Below are 22173 nucleotides of genomic sequence, written 5' to 3'. Positions count from 1 at the left end.
TTAGGTTGTCTTGTCTTTGTCTTGTGCGATGTGCAGCTTTGGCGCCCTCTAGTGGCGATCGGCCCTCACAGTGTCAGGTTTAAATTACCTTTTTTTTTTTATAAACCGGAAAGGGGCGGAGACGGTTGTAACGTTAGCAACCACGCTGGGCGGACGGAGCGACAGTCAGGGACTGTTCTGTGTGTAATGTAAAGGATTGCTCTCACGGAAATGTCTCTGAATACTGACTGAGCGTTTCCCCTGCACACAGAATATAAATCCATCTACAGGGAAAGTGTTAGTTTGCTGCTACTGGCCAGGTAAGAACCGACAATCACATCCATTTTGTCAGGCTAGCTTAGCTGTGCAGTCACTGAGGGATCGGCGGTGGTGTAGGGGCATTAGCTGGCTATCATTAGCTAGCCTGAGACTGACGAGGTACTCATCGGTTGCGAAGTGTCCAGCTGCAGGTGTGTCTTATGTGACTTAAAGCATTCACCGTGGGCTCTGTGCGCCGTTGCCAGTGTTTTTGCTCGTGTGCTAAACCAATTATTTATTGGAAGAGCAGTTATTTGCCAGCAGGCTAATGCTAGCGGCGGAGTGCTAGTCAGGCTGTGACGCTGTCAAAGCCTCGCCTGGTTTTGACAGCTCCGTGTATGAACAGTAGACCAGGCCAAAGCACCACACATGAGTTACACACATGCAATTGTTCTATATTTATATGAAATTATTTTGCTGATGATTTAGTCAATACTTAAGTATTTTACTGGAATGAATTCATGTATTTTTTTGTATTTTTTGTATTTCATAGTTCTTGTATTTACACTCGGTATTGGTCCGATACTGGTCAAAATCACTGGATCGGATATAAAATGTAAAATATGAAAATTATATACATATATATATTTATACACACACATGTATGTATATATATATCGCATGCTTCACTATACACAGATTGTAAAAATGTGAATAAAAATCAGCAAAACCATTTTAGCTGAGTCATTGTTGGGCTGTTATTTCTTCCTTTCGGGAGAACAATATTTGTTACACAGTTGGAGAATTATGTCTTTGAAATGATTCAGCACAAATGTATTTTTTACAGCTTCATAGTTGTATAAGTACTAATATCGGTATCGGTAGTTTGTGATATTGGTATTGGACATAAAAAATGGTCTTGTCCCATCCCAAGTATTAGTTATATACATTCACATGTTCCAGAATACATTCAGTTAACCCCAGAATCATTCAACAAGTTTTCTTATTTTTCAGCCTCTTAAATGTGAATATTTTGTGGTTTCTTTGCTCCATATAACAAATAAATCATTCAAATTGAATCATTTTGGTTTGTGGACAAAACAGGACATTTGAGGTTTGGAAAAACAGTGATCACCATTGTTCAGCATTTTATGGATCAAGCAATTACTCGTTGATCATGAAAATAATTGTGAGTTGCAGCCCTAATTTGTATTTCATTATATAAGTGCCTGATACAGTGTTGCTGTAACAAAAATGTCTCCGTTTTTGGACAATCTATTTATCTATCTACACACAGAGGAAGTGAGGACGTTTCTGTGATGGTGAAACCACCCCCCTCACTATTTGTGTGTAATGACTGCAGCCTTGACACTGAAACCACCAGCTAATTTGATTTTCTTGGTGCATAGCTCTGGTTGTAATTGTTTGCACAGTGAGGCACAGTGAATTTCACCCATTCCTCCGAAGTTCAGGACAGTTGTAGGATCCTGGTTAAACCACCAGATCTTTATTTTAGTCTTTGTATGGCTCTTGATTATTATCAGTATTGTAGTGGCGAAAGGTACTGTTTTCATTAATCAAGAATTGTGTGAAGGGTTTGCACATTTATTTCCACTTGCCGTACAGCCAAGTTACATTTCTATCCACATGTATCCAAGCTTCACAAGGATCAACAACACATAGAAATATTCCCTTGATGTTCCAGGTTGTGAATGACGATCTATAGATTCCAACAGTAAGACAACGCAACCTAATTTCACGTAGTGACCTGACGGTCAAAAAACCTTGTTACACCAAACTTGGTACAGCTTCTACAATGGACACATCCATCAAACTTCTAGATATTTTTCAGTACATATCTTCCAATCCCTGTAGCTATCGTAGCCGTCAAAGATATCAACGGGCCACAAAGCCACGTTCCTTTCCTTAAGGCCAACGGTTAACTACTTCAACTGTTCATAAATTACATTGTAACAAGTGATCTTGCACCAATCACCTGTCCCATCTCTAAACTAAAACTAACTCAATTCTGGCTCCTCAAGTATTATTAAAAAAAATAAAATAAAAATAAGAGCCCTGTCTATACAGATTGATATCAGGCTTGCAGATAGCAGTGATAAGTTGAGAAAATAGGTGTATTCAATTGCACAAAATTAAACATGAAATTCTTTCTGTGTTCATATTCATCTGGCCATCACCCAGCTGACCTGTTGTCGGGGGGGTTCCTTCCTCTGTACATGGTAGAGAAATATCTATAAATGCTGGTAATTTTCTAGGTCATGTATTGTATTTGCATCAAGTATCTTTGGGCATACCACAATCCATTTAGTTGGTCATGTATCTTGAAATAATGATATCGTGTAAAAGAGGCTCAGGTTGTATCCAGCTTGAGAGGATGCTGCTGCATCCAGTTTTAATGTCTTAAATCAGTGCTTTGTGTCTGCAAACAGTCATAATTTCTGGACCTCTGAATAATAAACCCCCCAACACAAACCATTAAATAATCAATTGGAAAAGGGTGGTTTGGTGTCATGTGCTGAATCATATGCAGCATAGCTGAGATTTTAGATCTGCTGTTGTCACTTGTCACTGACACCCATTTGAAGTCTGAATGTCAGTGTGCAACCTCTAGCAAGGAGCACACTTTGGCCTGTTTGCCAAGGACAGATAGGTCACACGTCCAATGTTTTAGTTTATTTTGGTCGACAGACACTGACATTTACACATTTTAGTTCTGAAGAGGCCTTTCAGCTCTAGGGAAAGAAAATAGTTGCAACGGCCAATAGGGGTTATTAGAAATATAAGATATTATTGATAAAGAGTGAATTATTAACAGACACCCTGCCATTAATCTTCTGCATGATTAATGTTTTACCCGTCTTCTATCATCTGTGTTATGCAATAGCTGTCTTTGTTGTTGTCTGACCAGATGTACCTGGTCCTTTTAAAATGAAGTGTCTCAGAGCTGATTGGTTGTCACATTTGGACAGCTGCTTTATGGTTCTGCAGTTCTTCAAACACAGTTCACTTGATAGACACAGCCCAAATGAACCCTGTCATTTGTCACTGTTGAGGCAATTGGACTGCAGCCTTCTCAAGAAGCTTGAATATAATAATACTGTCATTCTCGTGTATATGGCTGACAATCTTCCTCTTTTCATACACGTTGAAAAGGAGAAGGAAAAAATGAGTTCATAATGTTTAGACGAAAGATTAGAATTATCTTATGGAATCCAAGAACATTTGAAATAAATTTCTCTCAAAACAAAACCACAGAGGTGGGCGGGGTCAAGAAGCACTTATTTCGTCAAACTGTGTTTTCAGCCATACTCCCGTCCAGTCATATATCTGACTGCAGCCTTCTCCCTTGCTGTTGCGCAAATTACTTCCTTTGTGCAGTGTGGAATTGTCACTCGGCAACACAAGGTAAAAACACTGCATACTGAGGAACACCGAGATAATTGTGTGGAGCATCAGCAACAGTTTTTATAATGTTATGGACATTTGCTTGTATTTAAAAGTTATGCACTGCAGTGGGTGTATCGTCAGAATTTTAATGGCCTTTTAGCTCAGTTAATTAAGCATCACAGTAGAGAGTAGCAGTAGTACTTGGCCAGTGTTGGAAAGTCTTCCTTTTACTATTTTTCCAGTAGGGTACATAATCTTATAATGGAAGTATGAAAACAGACGTGGAGAAAAAAAGACGTTTGGGGATTCAGCCCCAGGCTGGCCATCTGCCAGAACCAATGAAAACAATATTATTATTTTTTTTTAGTTTTTTTTTAACTTCTAACTTCTCAACATTACCACCACTTATTTGTATTGAAGAACAGTACGCAGTTTGTTTTCAAGTCTGCCTGAACTCTGCAGCACTTACTGCTCTGCTGGGTTAAATATCCCCATTTTATGACCAGTAAAAGTGGAAAGAGAGAGACCACAGAAAATTGCATTACTGGTTTTGCTTTCATTTCCATTTGTTTTATATGTCCTTTCTTGCTGTCTAATGGAATATAAAGACAGATGCGTTTAAAGATTCACTGTATGAGCTTTGTCATTGTCAGTAAGTGGATTTTAATCACGTCATCAGCTGTGTTTGCAGAATATTTGTTCACATTTGTTCTTCATCTAATAGTCAACATTTCTCCACCAGCACTACAATCCTTCATGACCTCTCCTTCCAAACACTGCTAGTTTCACCAGTTGTGCCCTGATGTACTGCTTGGCATGTCAGTGGCAGATAATAGGAAGGAGGAATTCATGCAGGCAGACACGGACAAACGTGCAGATTTTCACGTGGGTTGCAGTGTTTGTTCCTCCGTGTTGTTCTTTGGAAGTGCAATATCTCCTCTTGCAGTATCATTGTATCACGTGTCAGATGTGGGTGGATAAGGTTTCTTATAAAAACAAGAAGTCATCTGACAAAAAATGCAAGTCACAGACTAAATGCTTTGTCTCTTGTCTCTCTCAGACCTGTGGGTGAGCAATGCCACTGGTGTCCAGCTGTGACTGCCCCCACCTGGACTGTGTGGGGGAAATAACCAAGGAGGAACTTATTCAGAAATCTCATGTGAGTCACCTGACAGCTTGACCCTGTCCACTGCTCTATGAAGAATTAGCCACTCCTTAAAGGAAACACTACTTTTTTACACAGCTCAACAAATAATCTATTGTCAATTGACTGAGTCTGAATTAGAGACATCTTTAGTTGTTCTTTTGACTTTGATTTTGTCTCTGTGTAATTGTGATTGTCTTCATCATTTTCTAGGGCCAGTGTCAAGACTGTAAAGTTGGAGGACCAAATTTGTGGGCTTGTTTGGAGGTAAGTTAATTCCTGTCTGCAAAAATATTTTTGTTTTTAAGCTATTACCTTATATGACTTATATGAATTTTCTATATCTCTTTCTCTCTCTAGAGTGGTTGCGCATATGTAGGATGTGGCGAATCTCACACCGACCACAGTACCGTCCACTCACAGGTAAGAGTGATCAGGACTGTATTTGCCTTTCAGATGGGCAATGACAATTCATTTTTTTTAAAAGAGAGCTGAAGGCAAAGAACTGAAAGTCTTAGTTGTGATTATAAATTAAAGCTATAACCCAGAGAGTAGTGTAGGTGTCAAAAGAGAGGCAGAAGAAACATGGATAACAGTCAAGGACAGCAATATTACTTCACGTCCCAGGAGCCGTGACTTGAATTAAAACCGCCCCCAGCATCACTTTATTTTTTTAGCATTTTCTCTGCACTGTCAAAGAAGCTGCACATGTAACATTTGAGCTTTTTAAGAATCTGCATTGTTAAAAACCATCAAGCCAACTCTGCCTGCCCACATCTCCACATTCAGTGCAGTTTCAGCAGTGGATCATTCATTATTAATTGCCATTCCTCTGGGAAGTGGGGGAGATTCACTTGCTCTGTCAGTTCCATGGTTACATTATCTGCCCCTCCTGGCTTTTCTACAGCTTTACTCATCCTCTAGTGTCCTCTCTGTTGACTAAGACTTTTACTCCAGCCAAGTAGGGTTAGAAAGAGGGGCATAAAAGTAAACCTCTTATTTGCTCAGCTTATGAAAATCAGCATAACTGCTGAAATCTTTGTCTCTTAGAGCCTGTAAGTGGTTTTCAGAAGTGGAGATCTCAAGTCGGATATTAGATAAAGAGCTTGCTGTTCAAGAAATTTAATTTAAAATGATATACAGTGTGTGTTGCCTTTTCTAGGGCACCCGAGTGTGCCGCTTTCCAGCAGCCTTTTGTGTTTTACCAGTGGCAGTCATCTTTAAATCTTATAAGAAAGAAGGCCATGTTTAATTAGTGCTCTAGGTGCCCTTGAGGGGAGGGAAACATTTTAATCTCTTCATTATGTAGTGAGAAAAGACTCAGTAGATCAGATGCAGTCAAACTGTGTAAATTTATTTACCACTGTGTAGTTATAATCAAATTAAAGCACTACTTTGTGTTGAAAACGGGTCACTCAAGAAATGTTACGCACAAAAACCGAACTGAAATAAATGCATTAAATGAAAATGCTTTATGCATTTGTTCAAATACCACATATCCACTGACAGAATCACTGTGATAAGGACAGCAGTTGCCAGCAGTGTTTCTTATCTGAGTTCAGTCCGTATTATCTCAACTGCGCACAAGTTGGTCGGGGTGACAGTGGTGTGTTTCTGTTTTGCAGATAAAACCACATTCAGCCTGCGTCTTTATAGCATATTTGTGATGCAGTTGTTCCTCTTCAGCATCATAAATACACTTTATGGTGTTTATTTTTTGCCAAAATATAAAATAAGTACGATTTTGAGCATTTAATCAAACAAGACCTCAAATGAATTGTCCTGAAGTATCATGATAAAAGCTACTAACAGTTCAGTGTAATTCATAACCTTAGGCAGGCTGGTTAAACATCCTCTAAGCTCTATTAATTCAGGTTGTAGTTAATGCCCTACCTGTACTTCCCCTTCATAAATAATCTAAAGAGAGAAGTTTCATGGTCTGCTCTGTTGTGTTTGCTCTATCAGCACCGCTCCACTCTGCCCCTCTGTGTCAAGGCTTACACTGTCCTGATGAATAATGTAGAGTCTGCTGGTCGGCAGCTGCACACGTTCAGTCTCCTGATGACCTGCCGGCCTGTTGGTGTTTGTCATAGTGGGAGTGGGTCAGCAGAACCTGACCGACTCTTGTCTGCCCTGCTGGAATTCCCACTTTGCCATTTCCTCTACCACCACTTATAACCTGAGACTTCATTTGGCTTTGGCCGTTTAATATCTGAAAGTGCAAAGACCTTTTAAAGTGTCCAAAATCTGCAGATGTAAATCTCATCAATTTTTATTAGAGTTTTGAGGGGTTTTAGTTTGTTACCCAGAGAAATACCCTTATAAATAAGGGAGGCTAGTTTTGAATTTCACGGTCTTATGAAACAAAGAAGTATGTTTTTTCTTTTGTTGTACTATAGTATTGAAGTGTGTATAGTGTTTTAACAGAAATGCAAATACAAATACAGACATGATCATTTCAGTATCTAAAGACTTTTCTTGAAAGGTTCTGGTTTTTGGACTTGAGGTCAAATAAAACAATTTAAAAACATAAAATAGCAAATTTTAAAATAACAAATCCACCTGTACTTCATTTACCATAGTAGGATAAACAACAACAACCATCAGAGTAAAATTCTTCTCGTTGCAGTTTTAATCCTCTTAAGTACCTGTGGTATAAGGTTTTTGTAAAAGCACTGTGTATATTTCTGTTTTGCCACTATATCGTCAATGACACTGGCATTATATGTCATGAGGGATATAATTAAACTGAAGCTTAATCTTTGGGTTATAACCTTTTGTTCAGTTTGCCAGTGTCAGAGCTTTTGTTTCACTGGTTCATACTGTCTGATACGTTCTGTCAAATTCACTCAAATATCTTTTCTTTAACAACTGTGACTGTAGGAGACGCGGCACAACCTGACCGTGAATCTGACCACACTTCGAGTGTGGTGCTACGCCTGCAGCAAGGAGGTTTTCCTGGACCGTAAAATAAGTCCACACTCACCCCAAGTCAACAGCAAACCCATCCACTCTCTAAAGAGCACTGGTCAGGTAAGAGCAGACACCTGTTTATTTGTTTTATTGTTTTATTATGTACACAGCACAAGGTCAGAATTGTTGCTGAGTCACATAGAGGGCTTGATGATAAACAACAAAGTGAAAAGTTGGTTAGAAATGTAATACATTATGTATGTTCTTTACTATTCTGTGATATTGGAGTGGAAATATTTACACTATCACACAGTTACATAACCATGCACTCGATGGTGTTATTGATCGCCTTGTCACATTTTTATGATTTTATTGGTTGTGCTGTGTTGTTACTCCAGGAAAACAGCAGGGCCCCTGGGAGCCCGACCTCTTTGCGAGTGTCCCCTAATGGAGGCTGTGAAGACCTGGACATGGAGACAGAGGAGGAGGATGACCTGCGTGCCAGAGGTCAGTTTTCACAATAACATGGTAAAATGCTGTAATGTAGCAATAACTAGACTAAAGTTTATAGTAATCCCTGTAGACTGCATTTTTATTGCAGGTCAGCTATCATAAACATCCGTCTTCAAGACCCTGTTAAAGGTCCATTATGTAACATTTTGGAGTGTTTATTGGAAAAATTGAATAAAATACCACCAAGTATGCACTATAAGTCTATCATCACATTAAAATAAAAAATGTTAGGTTTTTGTAACCTTGGAATAAGCCTTACATTTTTATTTTATTTAACCTTTATTTAAATAGGAAGAAGTCTCATTGAGATTAAAAACCTTTTTAAGGGAGACCTGTCCAAGACGGACTGCTGCACAAATACAACACCACAAGAAGACAACAATAAATACACAGCTAAACAAAACAGTGACATCTTTGGGTGTCTGCCGCTTTTCATCCTTAGCATTTATTGACATTAACTCCATAAGCTTCAAGTCCATGTGCAGCTCATTCGATGCTGCAGGTGCAGAATGTACAAAGGCTATTTTTCCAGTTTCCGTGCAGACATGGAGGTAATATGGGAGCGGACCAATAGTAGCCCAAAAAATAAAAACATACCAGTGCCTGAGCCTATGGATGTCCAGAGCAGGTCAACCTACCCCAGAGTATGACTTACTCTGCTGTGTTTCTACAGCGGCCTAAACAAACAAACTGTTTCTCCATTTGTTGCAATCTGCAGCCTCACCATCAGATGTCATTCATTCATACATTCATACATTCATACACACTCAACCTTTGAGTGAAGTTGAATCATAGAAATGCAGTGTTAAACACAATAACGTATGGATCAGCTAGATGTTAAAACATTAATTGGAATATAAATGCCTAACTAAATATTGTAAATAATGCAGTAACACACTTGCTATTTTTTTTAAACCAGCTGCTGCAGATAACATATTTATACCCTATTTTCTTATTATCATTCCATTTTTCAAACTCATAATTCACAAAGTGAGTTGAATCGAGTGTAACGCCACTTAACCAAGTATGACAAAATTGAAATTGAAAGCCTGAAACACAGTAGCTCAGTCATAGTGTTCAAATAGAATAATTTTATCAGAGTGATGTCTGCAGAATATGATAGTCATATAAGATCAGAGCAAATATGCTGCTTGTACTATTGTGAATCTCGTTATTGTAATTCAACAGATGTAATTTGATTTCCAACCAGACATGATGCTGCAGTCTTTAGTCACAGTTGGACACATACAGCAGCAGACTTGATGCACATATTTTTCGGTTCAGGGTGACTTCCAGTTCCGGAGGATACCATTATCTCCTGTTGATTATCACAAAATATACGTGCTTAAAATTCATAGAGAAAGAGTCTGCTACCTATAACCCAGACCATGAAGAAAATCATCACATTTAAAAATCCAGTTATGATTTATTCTGTTTATTCTTTGAGGACACACATTCAATTACTGCTGTGCATATGCCTGCCATCCACACTACACCTGCATTTTAGTCCAGAAAATTGAGAAGTTTGAATTAAACACTGCTGACCTCAATTTAGTTTCAGCTGTGAATGAAACCCCCCCCTCATTTCTTTTAGTTTCACTTTCACTTATTTTCATCTCACATGTGTTCGTGTGAATGCACATTACTCCTGATCCCGAATGAAAACGTCATAGTTGGGGAGTCTCCAGTTAACCGAACCCTAATCTGCATGTTTTGTGGATGTAGATGAAGAAAGCCACACTCACACAAACAGGGAGAGCATGCAGACTCCATTCAGAAAGGCCCTGTTTGCTTTGTGGCACTGTGCTGCCTACAAACAGGATATGCTAATAACTAACTGAGCATACGTTTTATAGTGCTGAATTTGGCAGGTCTCGGATTTTAGCAAACTAAGTGACTCCATGGCAACATCATGATTCCAATAAATATAAAAGTTAGAGTGAGAAAAACCATACATTATAATGGTCTTGTGGGATGGGTGGGGCAGCAATGGTGATTTTGTCTAGTCCATCAACCACAGAAGCTCTGTAAAATATTAATCTAAAAATGGAATGGGTTTCTTTTTTTTTTTTAACCAATATACAACTTTTCTGTCGGCTATTAAAATGTACCAGTGCTTGTTGAGTGGCTTGTTTTAATCCCTGATATATTGTTTGTCCCTCAGGACTCACAGGGCTGAAGAACATAGGCAACACCTGCTACATGAACGCTGCCCTCCAGGCCCTGTCCAACTGGTGAGACCTTGCCCTCTCTTTACCTTTACCCATCTGCACGTGTACACCATGTCCCCTCCTAACTCCAGCTCTGCCCTTTGAACGTACTCCTTTTTTAGTAGCAATTTGATTTTTTACGATTCCCTGCCTACTTCTTTCTGACTGAGAGAAACAACCACGGCCTTTCTCATTTGGGAGAGTGACGGCTGAGTGAAAATTGCTGCATTGCACCATTTGAGATGGCAGAAATGGCCTTTTGCACATCCCTGTGGGGTCTTCAGTTACAATTGAACACCAAGATACATCTGCTCTGCCCCTTTCCTCTACTTTTTCTTTTTCCTTTACCACCATGTCTTTTAATGGGCTTCCCTTTCCTCTTTTCCTCCCAGCCTGCTTCATTTTTATTTTACTGACAATATGTGATCTGCACTTTACAATTAGATTGTGTTGTGTCGTGTTGAATGAAGTTAGGACGCTGCAGCAGTCAAATGCTGTGTTATTACTTACTTTTTTCCTCATCCTTTGATCCACTCTGAGGACGGTTCATTTTTAAATTAAACTGAGGATGTCTAGTCTGGATACGAGCCAAAATGGGGGAAGAATGTAGGTCAGAATTTGCAAACTAAATCACATTCCAGAAATAGGAGGAACTGAGTCTCGCAGCTGCAGAAGGAGGGACCTTTTCTGTAACTTCTCATGGGTAATTTTGAATTTTGAAGGGGTATACTCTTGCCAAGTTGAGGGAACTCTCCACCAGTTTGTCTCTGTCCTACAAATTCCTGTCCACTCTGTATCCATCAGATACAAATCTCCTGTGATAAACCTCTAATTAGTTGGAGTGGGTTTGTTGAGAAGTTTTGTTGGGGAAATTAGCCTCTGTATGTCTTGTTGTGATTAAGTCACTTGCTATTTGTTTTGTCAATGTGTTGCAGTCTCTAGATGTATTGTAGAATAAGTAAAAAAATAGGTACCTTATTGAAATTTCTCTGTGAAACAATACACACTGTATATTTATTAAGAACTGTGTTTATTGCTCACACCCAATAAATACATCCTTCTCTCTGCTACAGCCCACCGTTGACACAGTTCTTTCTTGAATGTGGTGGCCTGGTGAGGACTGACAAGAAGCCTGCACTCTGCAAAAGCTACCAGAAACTTGTTTCAGACCTATGGCACAAGAGCAGGTAAGCCTTTTAAAAAAAAAACAAAAAAAAAAACATTTATTGATCTTGTTGATTTGAAGGAACATGCTGTGCAAAGGTCTCAGGCCACCATTAGATTTGTTGTTTTACCAATGCTATAATAATGACAATACAGTGTATTATTTCTCCATCACTTTATTGGAACACATCCAGAAAATATGGGAAACATGTATGCAGTTTTACACCATCCCAAAATACAGTATTGTTTTTCAACAGGGTTTTGTGTTGTGTTTTTACTTATTGCAGACCCTCCTACGTCGTCCCAACCAACTTGTTCCAGGGGATCAAAGCCGTAAACCCCATGTTTAGGGGATATTCTCAGCAGGTGAGTGTGAAACAAATATGCATATTCATTTTTATTAATGAATTAATCATGATCACATGTTAAACTACTGTTTATGCTTTGTGTGAACTTTGTTGCAATGAGTTCTGTGTTCTGTGTCTCTTATCCGTAACGATGTTTGAGTTTCTCAGTGTGTTCAGAAAATGATTATGTTTGCCTTGCAGGAGAAACTAAAACCTGCCATTGAACCTTTCTCCACATAGATCATGATTTTGTGCTGAGCTGGAGTTATTATGAGCCTCGTGTCCAGACTATTAAGTTGTGCAATATCTCATACAGTCTCTATTTTCTCTTCCACTCCATAACCCTCAGCACGCATTTCTTTTACAGAACTGACATTAGCTCCAGCCCGAATCACTCAGCCAGACAAACTGAATTCTCTGCCTCGCAATCATTCACTCTGAGCAGCAGACTCTCATTTCAGTCTCTCATTAGACCTGAATGTAAATTGCTTGATTTGATTGCAGTAGACGCTTGAAAAGAAAAGGTTCATGGAGTTTAAAAAGACGTTTTGCTGAAACACATTTGTTTTTTTGTCTAGCGTCTGTAAATAAGGGATTTATGTGCCTGAATGGTGAAATAATACAGGGCCTGTTTCCTCTTGGCTTGCCAGTGTTTATTCAGAGGAGTTAGCTGAGGAAGATTCATTTGTCATGCCTCGTTGGGCTGCAGAGCCTTGAAATTAGCATTACTCTGAATGAAGCTAACATTGCAGGTCCTGGGAGAGGGTAGTTCATCTGGCTTGAGAGGGAGATTGGATGTCTGAGGTTCATTTAGTTTGACACATTCTTGACCACTTTGTGTGTGATTTCGTACTGGAGAATAGGGATTTTAACAAAGGAAGTGAAGTAGTTGTTGATTGTAATTTAGGGAAAATAGCTCTTTTAATGGGAAGAGGAAATTAGCAACTATATTTTTTTTACTGATTCCAATGTCCAAAATAAATAATTGAACAAAACAAGGAACTGGTTGAAGTAATGTAACAAACATTTACCATCTCCAGGATTCCCAGGAATTTCTGCGCTGCTTGATGGATCAACTTCACGAGGAGCTGAAGGAGACACTGCCCGAGCCCTATGACCAGTCCAGCAGCATTGCAGTGGACAGCAGCCCAGAGGAGGACAACCACAGTCAGTCTGACAATGACTTCCAGTCATGCGAGTCCTGTGGCAGCAGCGAGAGGGCTGATAACGAGGTGCAGGGTGGAAACGTCCACATGGACGATGCCAATGAGGCCGAGATGCTGATTCCTGACCAAGATGAGATACAGGCCAACAGGGAGTGGCAGAAAGAGAAGAACATGATTAATGATCTTTATCGTGCGGGTGTTCATGGTGTGATGGGTGGAAGCTCTGGTGGGGACGTGGACAAAGATGTTGACACCACCACTGAAAACATACCTATTATCAGCAGCCAGGGAGCCATCAAGGTTCAGGGTAGAACAACAGGTAATTGTAACAAAGAGGCATGCTACCCCATGTTCTCTGTCATTTTTTACTTATTTCTGTAATTAACTAATTGTATTAAATACTCAAAGAAGATATTGAAACTCAAATATGTATCCTGCCTCTCTCTAGATTCCTTCACGGACATCCAGATGTCCAACCCCACAAGACCACAGAGTCCAGTCCCAATGGAGGGACACATTCCCAAAATGTCCAGCAGCCCACCCAAAGCCACCTCTGGCTGGCCGAGCCTAAACCCTGCACACAAAAAAGGTACTCTCATTTAAACAGAGACAGTCATATGTGTACTGAATGCTTTGAAAGTCATGGTGTTTGTAGACTAGTTAAATCATTTTTTGTTTTTACAGATATTAGTTGTGTCTGAAATTGTGTTCATCCACAGTCTCACTTCTCAATGATTGCAACTATGGCAATGTCCAGTGCACTACAAGTTCCCTGAAAAAGATTAAATTGAAAACGTTGGCCACTTCTCAACATCATGGCTGCCATTTTGGTTATGTAGTTGCAGAGAAGGCACCATCAGCGCCTTTTCAAATTTGTGACAATGGAAGAAAAACATTTTACAACGTTATTGTATGGAATTTGGTCTTTATTTGAGCAAAGCAGCCGAGAGATCGGCAAGTCACATAACTCACTTTCCGGTGAGTGCACAACAGCCAGCCATTTTGTGCACTACTGTCAGAATTCTGGGACTGTGGCTACTGTGCTACATGCAAGTGCACTGGCTGAAGTATCTCATTTGAGATGCAGTGATATTGCAAAGCATTCCACTCACATTTCTGTCTCTCTGCCTTTTCCCAGCAGTGACCACATTCTCACCACCAAAGAACAAGCGTCAGAAGAAATACCGCAGTGTCATCTCAGATGTGTTCGATGGAACCATTGTCAGCTCAGTTCAGTGCCTCACCTGTGATCGGGTCAGTTCACTGATTTCACTGAACAGGTTTATACGTCATTGTTTCACAACAAAACCTTTTTACAATTTATGCTCTTGAAAAGGTTTTTGTTGTCTTGATGTAGTAACCACACACTGTCTGCTTGCTTATTTCTATCCATATCTGTGCTACCTTTTTCTTTGCTTTGATGAAGCTGTTGATACAATTGATGAGGAAGAGACTTTGAATTTACTTAGGAAACAGGAGTGCAAAAAGACAACAGGAATGCAAAAAACCCAGGTGTTTTGCTCTGACAGGTCTGTGGAGACCTGTTGTACTGTGAGATAAAATATGAAAAGAAGTGTGGTGCAATGAAGTGAACTGTAAATCGTGTGTAAAGTTATTTTTTCCTCTCAGTTCTTGTGTTAATTATGGATGTGTTGGTCCTCTGATATTTCACATATTGTTATAGCTAGACTTGAAAATAACATTCCGTATAATTCCACTAATATTACAGAATGAGAAAACTCTCAAACTACATGAAGGTCTAAAATGTGGTTATTTACTTGTAGCTGTGTGTGTGTGCTCTGTGTTTGACAGGTGTCTGTGACCCTGGAGAACTTTCAGGATATCTCGTTGCCCATCCCAGGGAAGGAAGACCTTGCCAAGCTCCACTCCTCCACCCATCAGACCTCCCTGGTAAAAGCAGGCTCATGTGGAGAAGCTTATGCACCACAAGGCTGGATAGCTTTTGTCATGGAATACATCAAAAGGTGTGCGTGAGTGATGTCAATGTTATGTGTATTTACATTTTCACACCAGGCATTAGTAGCTCTCTGCTTTGCTCCTTTTGTTCATCATGTACTCTTGTGTATGTTTCTATTTTCAGCTGGTTCTGGGGTCCAGTTGTTACACTACAAGATTGCCTTGCAGCTTTCTTTGCCAGAGATGAACTAAAGGGTAAGCGAGTGGGTGTAAATCTGCTCCACCAGCACAAACACAGAAGAATAATTCCTCAGTAACTGTGTTTGTTTATTTATTTTAGGAGACAACATGTACAGCTGTGAAAAATGCAAAAAGTGAGTACAGACTTCTGGTACCTTCAATAAATACTGAACTGGACTGCTTATTTTACTTTAACTTTAAATAAACACTGTCTTTTCCCATCCCTTTCCCTGTTAGATTACGAAACGGAGTCAAATTTTGCAAAATGCAAAGCTTGCCAGAGGTACTTTATAATACATAAAACCTAAATTTAATTTTCGTCAGTTTTCACATATTCTTTTTTTGAAATAAAATGTCTTTGTGCTTCCTTTACTCCAGATCCTGTGTATCCACTTGAAGCGCTTCAGACATGAGCTGATGTTCTCCACTAAGATAGGCACCCATGTCTCCTTCCCGCTCGAGGGCCTGGATCTGCAGCCTTTTCTGGCCAAAGACAGTTCTGCCCAGACCACCAACTATGACCTGCTGTCAGTCATCTGTCACCACGGCACTGCCAGCAGTGAGTGGGCACAGTCACTCCCCCTTTTCTGCAGCAGACTGGTGCATGTGCCAACTGATGGCAGATGCACCAGTCGGTCCTGCATTCATTAGCCTATTGCAAAAACATTCTCATGTACTTGTTAGGTTTGTGAATACAGCTCTAATGCCATTCCTCTCATTCCAGGTGGCCACTACATAGCCTACTGCAGGAATGATGTGAACAATCTGTGGTATGAATATGATGACCAAAGTGTGACCGAGGTGTCTGAATCCTGCGTCCAAAATGCTGAAGCCTATGTGCTCTTCTACAAGTAAGCAGCCATGCTTACTACTTCTAATACTAACTGCGTTCAGGCATGAATATTTAACTAAAAATGTCCAGAGGGGCTGTTTTTGAGAACAGAGTTGATTGCAAATCAGATATTTTCTGCAGTTTTTTCTGCTAGCACCTAAATCAAATTTCTGGAAAATGTAAGAGTCAGCCCATGTAAGAATCAAGGTAGTTGATTACACTCCATATAGGAGCATAGCTGATTTAACAAAGGGACAATCTGCATAGCAAGTGGAAGTCAAAGTGACTGGATGTTGACCCAGTGCAGAGGATGAGTAACACAGACAGGACGTCACTGAACAGAGGATGCCTCCAAAGGAAAATTGGCTCAGCAAATGTGTGTTTACAAGGAGCTATGAGACCAGAGAGGCAGTCACGTGATTCAAGAGTCATTGAGAGGAATTTTATAATAATAATAATAACATAATAAACTTTACTTAGATACCACTTTTTCTTAACAAATGTTACAAAGTGCTTAACAGTCCAGTCAAGCCTAATCAAATATTAAAAGGAGTTTTGTCTGGAAAGGCAAGAAAAGAAATAAGCCACACAACAGTTCACACAACGAGCAAACACTAGGCATCAGGGGAGAGAAAAAACTCCCTTTTTACAGGAAGAAATCTCTGGCAGAACCAGACTCAAAGATGTGCAGCCATCTGCCTCGGTCGGTTAGGGTGAGACAGAAATAGTGGGACAGGGGAGAGGTGGGGGAGAGAAGGAGTAACCAGGTGCACAGGGATAAATAATAAATAATAAATATCATAAATAAGACATGGCTTCAGTGTTTGATAGTGTCATTTACACTATCCATTCTAATATAACCACTATATGGATCGACAGACATTATCTCCTTGACTTCCTGTTGACCACCCATGCCTGCATTGTCTGGAAAAGTGTTCCTGCTGTGGTGAATGCATCTGACCTACAAAGTCTCGTGCTGCATTCTTCATGTGTGAACAAGAAATTCCAGACCTACATTTCAGGCCACATTTCTACCATTCAAGTCTGAAAACAGCTTTTAGACAGCTGTAAATAAGACAACAACTCTCGTTATTGTATCATTTAAACATTCACTGTGCTGCTTTGATACTGACAACTCACTTCTGATTAATCTTTTTCCAAACGTGTTCCTGTTACAGAAAGAGCAACGAGGACGCAGTGAGAGAACGTAGGAGGGTGTCGGGTTTATTCAGCATGATGGAGCCCAGCCTTCTGCAGTTCTACATCTCCCGTCAGTGGTTTAACAAGTTCAAGACCTTTGCTGAGCCAGGGCCCATCTCCAATGATGACTTCCTGTGTTTGCATGGGGGTGCGTATGACGCAATTGCTTTTTTTTCGTAAGTGAAACCGGACAGAGGTCAAAATGTCTCCAAGTAGGAATTCTTCTCCTTGCTGTGTCCGAACAGTTTGGAGAAAAATGGTGCTCCACTTTCACTACTTAAGCTGAAAGCAGCTTTCGCTTTCATCTTGGCCAATAGCAGACTTCAAAAGAGGGTTTTACTCGTCTTTGTGCAGATGATCCTTCTTTTTCCTTTTATTAGGAAAGACAGGAGGATTCTTGAAGGGTTTGTGCCGATATGGCTTTCTTTTTTTTGTCCTCTATTCATGCTTGACATTGTGGGGCTGAAAATAATGATTATTATACAACTGCAAGGCTACAGTGGCTGTAATGATGTGTTCAGTTTAAATAAGCCCCATCAAGTTATTTCCTTCTTTGCATCTCCTAGTACATGATCAGATTGATAAGCAGAGATTATGTTAAGTGAAACCATGATTCTGTGATTCAGTATCGCAGCTTATTTTTAAAGCCAGGTGAACCTGCTAAAAAACAGGCTTCCAGTTGCCAGTTTTTCTTTTTCCACCTCTGCGTCACCTGTGTGTGAAATATAACGGGACAAACTGATCAGAAACAAAAATCAGTGTTACCGTTGTTACTATTTTGTGCCAATTTTAAGGCGCTAATATAATTAACATTAAATCAAATATGTTGAGTGCTATCCTAAGTTGTTAAAAGTAAGGGTTGCTATAAACATTCATGGCTAATAGCTCTGCTTACCTCTGTAAGATGAATGCACATCTAAGAGTTGCCCTGGAAATGACACCAGATTCACATCACTGCAAAAACTGAAGCAGGAAAGGAAGAAGTTATCATGTTCACCCCGGTCTTGCGGCCCCACTAATGCCGATGGGAGCTGAAGCCAATAAAAAGCCCCAAAAAAACATTCTCACTGGTCAAAAACCGTGTTATTTTGACCAGTGGGAATGGGATATATCAGACATCCTAACATCACAGAGAGGGCTGTCTCTTTGAGTTCTGACTCTTGATTGGAAGTGTATTGGTATACTAGAAGGATTTGTCCTTGGTTTTCTGTCAAAATCCTAAAACCATGTCACTGAACTAACACTCTAGATTAGTGATAGCCTTCAGAATATAGCCCTCTTTATTGTGTATTTTGGCTCACTTATGAGAGCAGCTTTAATATTCACACTGCATCACAACTATTTTGTTTTCTACATGATGTCTCTACACAAAGATATTATGTTTTCAAATGTGACACTGTTTATTAATGTCAGCTGGATATTTTCATTGTGTTTCATCAGGAGTGCCTCCCAACAAAGCAGCTTTCATCAATGACCTGGTGATAATGCTACCGCAGAACGTGTGGGATCACCTTTACAGCAGGTACATGCAGCAGGCAGGCAAGCTGTGAGAGTGACTGGAGGCTTTCAACATTTTCAGATCTGCCATGTTCTCATGAGTGTGCTATCGTTGCCTTTGTAGTGTTAATTTCATCTGTGTTGAGTTAATGTGGACTGTTCCTCGCAGGTATGGAGGGGGGCCTGCTGTCAACCACCTGTACGTTTGCCACACATGCCAGGTTGAGATAGAAAAACTGGAGAAAAGGCGCAAGTCTGAGCTGGACATGTTTGTCAGGGTAAGATATTTAAACACACAGAACTGTTTGCAAAAGGTTTAGATCAATGCTATAATGTTCCATACAGTATAATCATTTCTCAATCACTTTGTTAGAACACATCCAGAATATACAGGAAACATGCAGTTTTAAAATACCAAATGCTGTAAAGAAGAATGTTTCTCAGGCTTTGACAGGGCTCACCCTGTTGTAAATTCATGTACCATTAAAATAGTCTTGGAGACATTATTATAGGTTGAAATCCTACATGCACTATTCTGTAGGCAAAACATTGAGCACTGATTTTAGTCAGATACAGTACAAACTGCTGCGAGTGGTAATTAATTGTGTGTAGCGATTACTCTTATGTGTACAGAGCACAGACGAATACTCGAGTCTGTTTAACCAGTTGATGCACCTGGCAGAAGATGAACGGTGATAGTCTGATGAAAGCTTTATCATGAATACATTGGGACAGATGCACATGTTATTAGCTTTAGTCGGCTTACAAGAAGAGCAGGGATTGTCATTTCCAAGAAAGATGAAACTGGTGCAGTGTGGTGTTAAGAGTGTCTTTAATTGGAATAAGTACCAGAGAGAATTGATTAGGTTTCCATCTCCTCTCCTGTAAATCCTTTAAACCTCACATTTTCTTTCTTTTTTTGCTCCCATCCCCCTCGTTTCTCCTCCCCATCCTCTTGCATCCTTTCCCCTCCCTCTTGTCTCTGCCGATCACTCCTCCCCCATTTCCTCTCTCCCACTGTAGCTGAACAAGGCGTTCCAGGAGGAGGAGTCTCCAGTGGTCATATACTGCATCAGCATGCAGTGGTTCCGTGAGTGGGAGGGCTTTGTCAAAGGAAAAGACAACGGTGATTGGACAAGTCTTGTATTTCCAGCCCAGTCTGGTTTAAATGTCTTATTAAAGAGCTAAATCTGTTCCACTTTGACACTAGCATGTAATATTTCATATCTGGTAAATTGTTATGAATGATAAAAATAGACTGATGTGATTTTTGTGTGCGTGTGTATGAAAATGTATATTAAAAATGTTACATATAGTACAGTGTATAGTCAGGAAAGGACACCGTCTCATTACCAAAAGCAGCTCATGATCAAAAGAAACTGTGAAGTTCCATTTCTTGCTTTGATTAATCTTCAAAGACTGCTTTATTCCCCTGAGTGAAGATGTCTTCCTGCTACAACAAAATGAAGCTCACAGTTTTATTTATTAATTTTTTTATTCCACTGGCACTCAGTTTTTTTTTTCTTGCTTTGTGATGTCAAATCTATTTATAACAGCTTCCATCTGGCACGTCAGCATACGGCTCTTTCCCTCTGACTTCTGCTCCTCTAATTGTTTTCTTTCTTAAGCAAGCAGGGTGCCTGTGTTGCTTCTCCAAATGTGACAAAAACACTTGACATTTGCAACATCATTGCTGTTTGAAATAATTAGTGATGAAATTATGTTTAAAAGCAGCCCCGCGACCCCCATGTAGAGCATAAAGTGGTGGACAATGGATGGATGGAAAATAGATTATTATTATAATTGTATAACTTGTCTTTTCTTCAACTTTAAGATCCACCGGGACCCATTGATAATTCCAAGATTACAGTTAACAAGAATGGGCATTTAACACTCAAACAAGGTACTATTGTTATTATTATTATTATTATTATTATTATTATGATTATGCATTTATGCTGTCGAAAGGTATAACTTCAAAAATTTTCTGACAATGCAGGAGCTGACTCGGGGCAGATCTCTGAAGAAACATGGAACTTTCTCTACTCCATCTATGGCGGCGGTCCATTAGTGACGGTGCGGCCAAACGTCACCCACCAGGAACCGGAGTCATCACAGTCAGAGGAGAAGATTGAGGTGGAGACGCGCTCTGTTTAAACAAGCACTTGAGAAGAAGAGAAGACATGGAAAAGCCTTTTTTTAAATTATTTTGCACTTGACTTTTATTTCATAAGCATTCAAACAAAGGACCTCATCATTATGGCTACATGAAAGCCTTCAACAGCTGATAAATGGAAGTAATGTTTAAAAAACAAACAAAAAAAAAGTTTGTCATTTTGTACAAATATGTATAAAGAGCTCTTCTATTTCTATTAGCACTGTAATATTTATGTGTCAGGTTATTTTCAAAACCAAGCATTTTAAGTATGTGCAGCTAAAAATTCCACTGAATGCCATATTTCTTTTTTCTTTCTTGACCAAATGAGCACATATTGTTTGTCCAAGTGTCTTGTGTTGCTAATATCGTTGAATCAATACATTTTTGCTGTAGCTATATCACACATTTTTCCTGTTGTAAGAGAATATTGTGTCATGAAAATCATAAGGTTATGAAGGGACTAAATACTGACTAGTCTCAGGTATGAAATTTGTGTTTTTGCACTGTTATGTATACATACAAATTGGCATGCTTACGCTAATGTCTGGTTTGTATTTGAATGTACCAGTACTGATGGTGACAGTATGTTGGTCAAGATTCAGCACTTGGTTATTTATCACAGAAGGGAGTGATTTAATATGATGTTCATAGATTTGTTCTTTTTGTAGAAAATAAGTGGCAGGCAAAGTCTGTTAAGTATGCATGCTTTAACACTAAATTCAAGTTTAACATCACATGTACTTGCATGTAAATGCAAAGCTGCTCATGAAATGTGCGCAACTCACTATCTGGATTTATCCCCATTGAATTGTACAGGCAAGAAAAAAAACATTAGCATTACACAATCATCATCAGCAGTAGCTATGTAATTAATTAAAGGCATTATTTTTGTGTATATGGCCATGGCATTGCTTAATGTGTTGGCTGATAGGGTGTAAACAGTATGCTGTAAGTTTTGGCATATGGACACTTGAGAAAGTCCTACCCTGATTTCTGATGGCTGACAATATTAAAGACTTATGAAAATGCGTTCAACATTGTGGTCACATCAATTATGTCACCCTCAGCTCATTTCCACAAGGTTGAGTGCTGTTAGCTGTGGAATAATGGCTCAATTTAACAAGGAAAGTCAAATACAATGCGTAATAAATGTTTTAAAAGTGAATAAATAAACAGCCGCCTATTATGTCAGATTAGTCTGAGAATGTGTGACATACTTTAAAGTCC

At 39.5% G+C, this 22173-nt stretch overlaps 1 protein-coding gene across 2 annotated transcripts; it reads left to right on the top strand.

Moving 5' to 3' along the window:
• The first annotated feature begins 119 nt into the window (after positions 1 to 119).
• On the top strand, positions 120 to 21981 carry usp33 (ubiquitin specific peptidase 33). 2 transcript variants are annotated; one of them, XM_058622003.1, is made up of 24 exons: positions 120 to 299; positions 4706 to 4804; positions 5003 to 5056; positions 5150 to 5212; positions 7673 to 7822; positions 8101 to 8209; positions 10380 to 10449; positions 11499 to 11612; positions 11877 to 11955; positions 12977 to 13421; positions 13551 to 13691; positions 14244 to 14356; positions 14915 to 15087; positions 15204 to 15274; positions 15360 to 15393; positions 15497 to 15542; positions 15638 to 15818; positions 15984 to 16110; positions 17270 to 17439; positions 18732 to 18813; positions 18958 to 19066; positions 19812 to 19914; positions 20623 to 20691; positions 20788 to 21981. In XM_058622003.1, the coding sequence occupies exons 2-24, from the start codon at positions 4721 to 4723 to the stop codon at positions 20943 to 20945; spliced, it is 2745 nt and encodes a 914-aa protein (XP_058477986.1). In that variant the 5' UTR covers positions 120 to 299; positions 4706 to 4720; the 3' UTR covers positions 20946 to 21981. The 2 variants fall into 2 exon arrangements, with proteins under 2 accessions (XP_058477986.1, XP_058477896.1); XM_058621913.1 differs by having other exon boundaries at positions 14241 to 14356.
• The last annotated feature ends 192 nt before the right edge of the window (positions 21982 to 22173 follow it).

This window comes from Solea solea, chromosome 1, assembly GCF_958295425.1.
Source record: "Solea solea chromosome 1, fSolSol10.1, whole genome shotgun sequence".
In the NCBI taxonomy this organism is placed as follows: Eukaryota; Metazoa; Chordata; class Actinopteri; order Pleuronectiformes; family Soleidae; genus Solea; species Solea solea.
This window is presented reverse-complemented; position numbering and strand designations above follow the sequence as displayed.